Raw genomic sequence first — 9,582 nt, 5'->3', positions numbered from 1 at the left:
ATTGTTTAATTTTGCATTCTGTGCCGGTTTGTGAATTTTAAATGAATGGTTGTGAAAGGGGTATTTCACAGCATATATTGGGCTTCATAATACAGGTCACATAAACAGATTGTTGTGTTTAAATTGAAGATTTTCGGTTATTTATTTGCGGTCTTTTTTTTCCTGTACTGTCACTGCAGTTAGGGATTAATTAGACTGAGGTTTATCTCCTCAGCTTGAGCATGCATGTTATCAAGCTCTCTTGTATGGCCTCGATGAAAAATGTATGTAATAAATAACAACTAGTCAAGACGCTAGCTGAAAATGTTATGTTTACAACCACAGAATGATATTGTCTATTATAGATGAAACATCTTCTTTTGTTATTTGTTATTGATGGAAACTACCTTTGGTTTATTTTCTTTATTATTATTTTCTTAAATCTGAGGAAAGCAATAACTTTATTTAAATATCACCTTTTAAAACAAAGTAATTTACAGTAAAAACAGAATAACAGTAACTAAAATCCATTAAACAAGTCATATTTAAGAGATAAAAAAGTAATAATATAAGTGTAAATCTTAAAGATTTTCATCTCTCCTTTTCATATTTGTCTTAATGTTTGATTTGTTTTGCTTTTATTGCCCTGTAAAGTATAATGAATGACTATAGTATTATATATACTGTATATTACTAATATTTTAGCCAACATTTCCCTAGATGAGTGTCATTGTCAACTGAGAGAGGAGTAAAAGAGAGGGTTCACTCTGCTCCTCTTTCCAGAAACCACTTTGTAGACAGGGTAAACGAGACCTGGAATGCAGAGTTGGCCATCCTGTCTCTCCCTGTTCATAGACGATCTTCGGTGTACTGTACCCCAGCAGCGCCATCTGATCCCCTAGCAACCAGCAGGTGTCGGTGTCACCAAGAGAGAGAACGAGGTACAGGACAGGTAAGGCAACTGAAACAATACCGTTATAGTTAAAGGTTAAATGTTATCAGCTAATTGTGTGGTTGGTTCCTTCTCTTCATAGGATGGTGTTGCTTATATTTAGAGATAATTAAATGGACAATAAAACAATGTTTTTATGGGTCTAAAGCCCTTTTTCTATGTACTACCTGAGTGTGGTACATTGGAACGTTTTAGTCAAATCAAGGCTGTAACTAATGATTATTTTCACTATAAATTAATCCATTGATTGTTTATAAAATGACAGGAAATCACATCACAGTTGGTAACCTCTTCAAAATGTCTTATTTTGTCTGTCCAACAGTCCAAAACCCAAACACACTGACATCGACCAGAGAAAAGGAACTAACCCTCACAATCTTTTTGCGTGGTAAATTACTTAAATGATTAAAGACATGTCACAAAACATGGGATATATAGATAGTCTGCTTTGAATGAAAATCTGTGTTTGATATGGGGTTTTCCTCAAAGAAGATTCAACTACCTAAAGAAATCCAAATTACATCTACTCCTTCTCCCTCATTAATAGAATTAAATATAATCAAAACATAGTATTACCATGCTTTTTTTTTTCTATATAAACAAACATAATGTCAAAAGGCACAAGAAGAACATTCTCCAAAAATAAATTAAAAAATAATTAATAATGCTGAATAACAAAATGTGTGTATATTATTATATACACAATAGAATAATATAAATCATGGCAACAATTATAATGAAAAAAATAGTATTACTTGTATAACTTAATCTACAAAATGTCAAGCAAAAACACAAGACCTCTAACCCATAACCAGCCTCGCACTCTCCCCTCGTCTACCCCATCTCCACCCCCACCTCGGACTGCAGTTACCATTCATTAAATATAATCAATATGTTAATATGCAATATAAATGATAATCCACTCTGAAAACCAGCTGCAATGTTTTTTGTTTTGTTTTGCACGCGCTGTATGTTACAGAACATTCTGGTTACTGTCCTGTTTGTGAATGTCAATAACATTGTGATATGTGATAAATTACAGCAGCTGTTTCCCCACATCAGCTTCACCTGTTTCCATGGCAACTCGGACGCAGAAGCTAGCTCAACCCAAACCCAACCGACTCCGATATCCAGACTGGTAGGCCTGACTGAGCCCCTCTGTCTCTCTATGTCTCCTCTCTCTCTCTCTCTCTCTCTGATGAGTCCTCTTTTTTTTATTTCCTAGTCGTTCTGTTTACTGGCTGGATCAGCTGCCACCAGAGAAGACTAGATGCACAACCAAAACTGGTACATCTCTCACTGTCTCCCCACAGTGCTTCCTTATATTTACAAAAAAAAGCCCTGTACTGCTTTATTGTGATGCTGTGCATACTTTGTTTATCTTTGTAGAGTTAACCCCTCGCTGGTCGGAGCTATGCAGAAGTAAAAAGTTCTACACTCAAGTCATGTAAATATATAAAGTTCTACTATTACTAATGCATAATACTATTAATGCCAAACTAACTACTAATGCATGAGGGATTTCTAGTTGTTGTGTCTTTTTTGCCTTATCTGCGTTTAGTGATTATTATTCAGTTTTCTAGTTCTTTAGTACCCAGCCTATAATATTATAATTCTCAAATAGTTTATTTGTTGTTTTTTAAAAAAATAAATTCAGTATTATGTACATACATAGCATTAATTCCATCAGTACAGTAAGGGTGATGTCAGGTGTTCCACTTTGCCTTTTTCCCGAACAAGGTACCGTGAATGAAACTCAACACCTCCCATTTAAGATAGGCTTTTAATGGAAAAAAAACATCAGTAAGTGTTGGGTTTTGCTCAGGAGAAACTAGTATAGAATAATGCGGGGATGACATATTTTTGTAGGCCAACTCGGAAGTTAGAATCGCCCTGTTCCCTCAACAAAAAGCCAATGGGATTTCTCCATTGGGTTTTGGATTATTGCAGAAAATAAGCTCTGTGGCAAACAAACATTTATGATACTTACATGTTTTGTTCAGCAAGATAATATCCACAAATGAACAACACTTTTATGATTTTTTTAAGCGTGAATGCAATCGCCAGAAGTAAAAAGCTAAAATTAGTATACACAACGAGGCTGTAAAGGTGGACGAGTAGGTGTGATGACGTTTAGTAATCTCATTTAGCCACTTGTTAGCAGCCTCCTTTTTAAACAAGTGGGATATATACTGACGTACTTTATATCGTAGAATAAAACGTTAAAATCTCTTAAACTTGTGTTAACCACAGACCTTATTTCAGGCATCTAACCAAAAACCCATTCAATAAAGCCATTGACTTTGAGACGAGTGAACCGGAAGTGCTAAAATGCTAACTCATTTCCGGGTTTTAGGCAAGGCCTTCGGAAAGGAGGCTGGGTCACGGGCGGACTAGGTCTTGGGGTATGGGGTATAAAACATGCACAGTGTAACTGAAGCTGCGGTCGTGCGTTGCGATTGGCTCAATTTTGGCGAGGGCAGACCAGATTTTTACTGCGAATGTGTTTAACCCCCAAAGATATGACGCGTTGATAACGAGTGACCCAGCCTCTTTCAATAGGCCTTGGTTTTAGGACTCATTCCTGTAGCACTCTATACCGTGACTCTGTTGTACTGATGGAATAAGTGCTGTGGAAATGTAGATTATGTTAAATTTACTATGTGAGCTGCTGTAGTAGACTACAGGTAATTATCAACCCCTCAATATTATTTTAGCCGGCCTTTAGTTGTTCTAGCTGGACCCCTGCTATTATTTGAGATTCTCCCATTATTTAAATATGAGCTTTTATACGACATGTACTGGCATTTGTTAAAGTCAGACAATGTAAGGTGGTCGCGCACATCCAAAGCCGTAGTAGGCCAATAGAAGACAGAAATGAAATATATAAAAAAAGGCCCGCACACTGTAGCTCCCTGTAGTGCAATTCATTGGCACATCTTAAAGCAGTGACATTTCGAGCAGATGCTCTTCTTCAGACTTAATAAACAGGCAAAGAGAAACCATCTTAAAATATAAAACTATAAACCTGTATTTAAAGATGGCATCTCTGTGCATAATTATTATTATTTAAGTCTGAAGAAGAGCATCTGCTTGAAACGTCACTACTTTAAGATGTGCCAATAAATTGCACTCAAGGGAGCTACAGTGTGCGGACCTTTTTTCTGCTTTACTTTTGTTAATGTCAGACATTGAATTTCAGACATTTTCAGGACTTTATCAGGCTTGATTAAGTTTAATTTCATGGATATATTGTTGTTGTCAACAGACCAAAACAAAGAAAATTCAGCACGTTAAAAGGAACTATGTGGAGTTTTTGACCACTAGTAGTGCTATGGAGCAACATATTTATGAGCAGGTTCCTGTCTCGTTTGTTCTCGTACATGTGAGATACAATACACATTTCTGGTCTTGTGTCTTTTGCTCTTCAGCCCTCCTTCATCTTTCCTCATCTTCCTCTTTTATCTTAGTCACCTTTTCCTCTCCTACTCACATCCAATGCTCCTCCTTATCACATTCTGTGTCCTCCTCTCTCATTCATGCTCTCATTAACTCTCTTCCTCTCTTCTTGTCCTCTACCTCCTCTGCTATCCTCTCCTCCTCTCTACTTGTCCTTCCTCAGACCTTCTCCCATATGGGAGGTGAGTGAATGGGCTCTCAGAGCCGTCCCGTCCGATCGGCTGTGTAGTCTGGCTCAACCTCGGGCCCCTGCAGCTGGCTGGCAGCCGGACCGCCCGCTGCTTGCCCGTGTGAGTAACACACACCATTTCCTGAGGTACCTAGCAGCTTTGCAAATATGCCATGAATATGTCTTTTAAACTCCACAGGCCAGGTTGTCAGGTATTTAGAAAGTCTAACAATTGCACTTAAAGGACTTGAAGGTTGCCTTTGAGTCTGTCTTAGTCTGTCGTTTATTGGTGCAGGATGTTTTTTGTCGCTTTGCCATCTGTGGTTTCACTGGTTTTACAATATCCTGAGTGTGCAAGTGATAGCAGCTATTTTGTTGGTTTTGTTCATTTCCTTTTAGCGATAAATACATCTTAAAAGTTTCACATTTAACTTTGAGATATCTAAATGCTGGAAAACAAGCTTCAATATTAAGACATATTTAAAGGAACAGTGAGTAGCATTTTGGGGGATCTATTAGCAGAAATGGAATATAATATTCATAACTATGTTTTCATTAGTGTATAATCACCTGAAACTGAGAATTGTTTTTTCCTTAGCTAATGAGCCTACATGATCTACATAGGGAGCGGGTCCTCTTCACTGAGTCTGCCATGTTGCTCTGCCATGTTTCTACAGTAGCCCAGAACGGACAAACCAAACCCTGGCTCTAGAGAGAGTCATTCACGTTTTTACGTTACCTGAAGGCCACCGTAGTTCTCTGACACGCTTGTGAAACCGTGGTACCGCCAGCCGCCGTCTGACTGCCGTTGCTCCTAAATTAGTGTTATTATGGTAAGGATGACCTCTGAGCGAGGCGAACGGCGTTACAGCAGTTTTACATACGGCGGCTCACGCTACTTTAGTCTTGAAAAGGGAGGAGTGAGCGGAGGGGGACTCAGACGGTTGCAATCTGCAACCTCACCACTAGATGCCACCAAATCCAACACACTGTCCCTTTTAAGGATAATCTCTATTTAAATTGACACAAGGAATATGTAGCATGAGTCTAATAAATTGTTGTACCTTACTAAAATAGGATGAACTCTGACAACAAAACTATGATCTGTGGTTTAACTTTTCTTGAGACTGCTTTGAGCATAAACAGCTCATTTATAATGCCGTCCAATTAATCCAGTAGTTGTTGACAGACCGACTTTGCCATTTTATGAGATCAGTCTGCTTGCATGGCTAAAAATGGGAGGCTTAAGATTGAGTGAAGTTTCATTTGTTTGATATATTCCGAACAGCTCATGTCTAATAGTGTACCTTTTTGTGTTTGTGTGTTATAATCTAATATAATCTATATCTATAAAACCATAATAATATAATCTCGTTCATATTTCATATCATATTTCAGTCTATTTTTTATATCTTGTTTTTATTTGTATCTCTTTTTTTACTGTTTACTATATCTTTATTGTTCACTTGCTTATTTATTAGATCTTGTTTTGTTTTTTACTGATGCCTCTTGTTTGCAGTGTCCCCCTGTGCTGCTGTAATCCTGCAAATTTCCCACTGTAAGACTAATAAAGGATTATCTTATTTTATCTTATCTTATCTTCATGACCTGAAATGTGATTATAGCTGAACAGAGGGACGCAGACGGCAGTCGCCACTTCACAAATTTGCCAGCTTGCTCAACCAAAAAGAAGGCCAGTTCTGGAGGGCTCTGGCCTCAAATCTAAACCTATACCCATGACCCACATACCCTGCAAGGCATCGGCACACATAGAGCTACTTGCTAGTAAGTCTGTCAATTTTGGCTCTATCGTGGCATTGTGTTACTTGCTATTTAACATGAATACTTTTATCTTCTCAGCCCCTAAACACAACCACCCCAAGTTCGAGGGGTTGCGCTCGGAGTGCTGGCCCGTCTCCAGAGCGGCGAGAAACTACGTAGCCGGTCAGAGACTTCTTGAGCTGTCCAGACCCAAAGAGAGGAAGGCTCTGTTTGAGGGATACGACCCGTACGTAGTTAGCCGGGCAGCCCGCTCCGCCAGCCCCTCAACTCGGATACAACAGCTCTGTCTTCCTCTGCCTCGCAAGTGCAGCTCAGAGAGATGAGGTTGGTCCCTGGGGAAGTAGTGATTGTTCTCCTTTTTCCTCATTGTAATAAAAGTTGTTTTCATGTAAAATCGTGACAAAGGCCTCTTATTTGCTCTGTTACACAAATATACACAAATATACACATGTATAGAACAGTACAGCAGCAGACCTGGTTTACTTTACCACCCTTGATTCACTGGACAACCCGGTCAAAGAACGTACAGTATATTGCCAAGAAGTAAAAGGCAATTGTTCGTTCCATTGCAACATCAGCGCCCAGCAACATAGCAGCGCTTCCGCCCTTTTTCTACTGAAAGCGACTACTGGACGCCAGCAAAACGTAAAAAGTGCTGTACAAAAGTAAAACAAAATTATTTCTATTCTATTGTACGCATTTTCAAAATTTCCAAAGTGGCGGCAGCGAATGTTGTGAAAAAACAAAACAAAAAAACACCACAGTTTTGTCTCTTTGCCTCTATACTCTTGACCCAGTCTCACTAGAAGGCATGTAAATAGCACAACATTGCATGGACATTCTGTGTTTCATGAGGACGCATTTTAGGCTTTTCGCGTGTCATTTGTCACGCATGTCACGCTACGAAACTACAGTAACGTCCTCTGTTAGGTTCAGGCAATAAAACCACTTAGTTAAGTTTAGGAAAAACCTAAAAAGTACGTAAAATACGTACAAAGACAACGTGACATAACTACGGAAAACACGCCACAAACGTCACTGAACAACACGTGACAAACATCACTTACGTAACTTGCAAAACGAAACACTCGAATGTCTCGAATACGGGTCTCCTGGTTAAAAGACGTGTGTTTGTTGGACCCATACACGTCTCCACCCGCCCGCCATAAGGTTTCTTTCTCGCTTTTTAGTGTATGTTACGTGCGTAGCATATTTACGCGGATGTGTTTGCATTGGACTCGTTACAGACTACATGGCGTAGAAATGATGCGTCAAAATCAAGAAAGGCGAACCGTATTGCAAGCTAAGTGCCTTGCGCATTATCGTGGCATTCATGCATACGCCTTTCTGTGTGAAGGGGCTGCACTGGACCTACTGAAAACTCCAATTTCTACTTCTTCTGCGACATTTTTAGGATAAAGCTGATATTAAGCCACATACCAAGAGTGAAGTTGGTAAGAGTATCACTGGTTTCAAATCCGTTGTATGCCGTGATTAATGCATCACACACACCAGTGTATGTGTGTAATGCATTTTTAATTAGTAAACAAGACGAGCTTCCTAATTGCAGGAACGTCATTGTTAGACCATGAAATAAAACAAACAGGAAGGGAGATATTGTTAACCGCAGAGGAAATTGCTTTGAGACATTCTGCAGCACATCCTTTATTAACAATTACTAAAAATTAAAAAAGTCAAGGATGTGCGACAATTGACTCATTAATGAGCGGCTCCGCAGAGAAACGTTGGAATATAAATAATACATTTCAAAAGGTTAAATGAACCATAACAGATTTTGTACAGATAAAAAATACAGGTATGTCATTTTAAGATGATTTTTGTAACATGATCGTAAATCCAGATTAAGGCTAAAGTTGGTAATTTGGAGAAAATATGATAAAATATAAGTTATTTTTATAAAACTGACAGAAGTGTATGAGACAGATTATAATGTGTGGAAAAAAAATCATGTTCCTCTGCCTCCTCCTATGCTCCTAATGACATTTTCACAGATTTCACAGCGCCGAAGGAAAACAACCAATCAGAGCCGAGCTGTCTTTAAAGCAGCTGCCAATCTCTGCTCACAAAGCTCATGAACTCCGATCAAACGGTCAAACTAGGCAGCGCTGATTAAATATGAATCAAGATTCTTTGTTGTGAAAGGGGATTCTTTCACAACAATGACCCTCTAGCTGCACATTATCCCGCTTGTGACACGGCTACTTACTGAAGAAATCTATATTTTGACACAAAAACGGTCCGCCAGACTCCGACATCAGTGCTGCGCCCATAGCAACGGTCTGCTATACATAGCAACGGTCTGCTATACATAGCAACGGTCTGCTATACATAGCAAAAGTCTGCTATAAAGAAATAGCAGACTGTAGAACGCCAAGATTAACCAATCAGAATCGAGTATTCAACAACGCCATGTAATAAATATAATGATAAACTCATTTATTACTTACTCAAGCATAAATAATGTAGTAAACTGAATATCTAATGGGGCAGCAAAAATAGAATTCACCATATTCTTTAATAAAGTATTTGGCTCCTACACATACATTTGCATGAAGCAGCATATTTGCCCACTCCCATGTTGATAAGAGTATTAAATACATAAAAATCTCCCTTTTAAAGGTCCCATATTGTAAAAAGTGAGATTTTCAGGTCTTTTATATTATAAAGCAGGTTTAAGTGATATGTAAATACTGTTAAACTATCAAAATACTCAATATACAGAGAAATGCACACAGCTCGTATTCAGAAATTGTGCGTTTGAAACAAGCCGTTAGGATTTCTGTCCATTTGTGATGTCACAAATATTCAAAATTTAGACCATTACACGGTTTTAAACGTAAACATTCTAAATGTGTCCCAGTTTATTCCTGGTTGCAGTGTATGTGAATGTCATCAGCTGACAGGAAGTACACATGGACCCAAGCTGTTGCCAGGCAACGCAATTCTGTGGCAATTCCATTAAAATGCCTAAATCGGAGCGTTTCAGACAGAGAGTAAATACAGGCATATTCAGGCTGAAAGTATGAGGAAAATAAAGTTGTTTTTTTTAACATTACAGCATGTAAACATGTTCTAGTAGAAACACAAAATACAAGTATGAACCTGAAAATGAGCATAATATGGGACCTGTAATAAAGTATTTGGCTCCTATTCAATGGGTACCCACAAGTCTCCCCTTTACAGACATGCACACTTTATGATAATCACATGCAGTTTGGGG

At 38.5% G+C, this 9,582-nt stretch overlaps 1 protein-coding gene across 8 annotated transcripts; it reads left to right on the top strand.

The window, feature by feature from the left end:
• The first annotated feature begins 143 nt into the window (after positions 1-143).
• Positions 144-6,745, top strand: spmap2 (sperm microtubule associated protein 2). Of its 8 annotated transcripts, none has more exons than XM_074660500.1 (8): positions 144-931; positions 1,254-1,319; positions 1,994-2,069; positions 2,157-2,218; positions 2,321-2,378; positions 4,554-4,680; positions 6,185-6,344; positions 6,420-6,745. In XM_074660500.1, the coding sequence occupies exons 3-8, from the start codon at positions 2,008-2,010 to the stop codon at positions 6,662-6,664; spliced, it is 714 nt and encodes a 237-aa protein (XP_074516601.1). In that variant the 5' UTR covers positions 144-931; positions 1,254-1,319; positions 1,994-2,007; the 3' UTR covers positions 6,665-6,745. The 8 variants fall into 8 exon arrangements, with proteins under 8 accessions (XP_074516601.1, XP_074516599.1, XP_074516597.1 ...); XM_074660498.1 differs by having other exon boundaries at positions 1,977-2,069; XM_074660496.1 differs by having other exon boundaries at positions 1,974-2,069.
• Positions 6,746-9,582: the final 2,837 nt, after the last annotated feature.

The sequence above is a fragment of the Sebastes fasciatus genome, chromosome 15, assembly GCF_043250625.1.
Source record: "Sebastes fasciatus isolate fSebFas1 chromosome 15, fSebFas1.pri, whole genome shotgun sequence".
In the NCBI taxonomy this organism is placed as follows: Eukaryota; Metazoa; Chordata; class Actinopteri; order Perciformes; family Sebastidae; genus Sebastes; species Sebastes fasciatus.
Note: the sequence above shows the minus strand (reverse complement) of the source record. Positions and strands in the feature narration are given on the sequence as shown.

Excerpts from the sequence above, each read along its gene's own strand:
- spmap2 (XM_074660495.1), top strand. The coding sequence starts at position 1,190 with ATGACAGGAAATCACATCACAGTTGGTAACCTCTTCAAAATGTCTTAT. Across the intron at positions 1,320-1,993 it reads CCTCACAATCTTTTTGCGTG|CTTCACCTGTTTCCATGGCA; the intron begins GTAAATTACTTA and ends TCCCCACATCAG. Across the intron at positions 2,070-2,156 it reads CGACTCCGATATCCAGACTG|TCGTTCTGTTTACTGGCTGG; the intron begins GTAGGCCTGACT and ends TTTATTTCCTAG.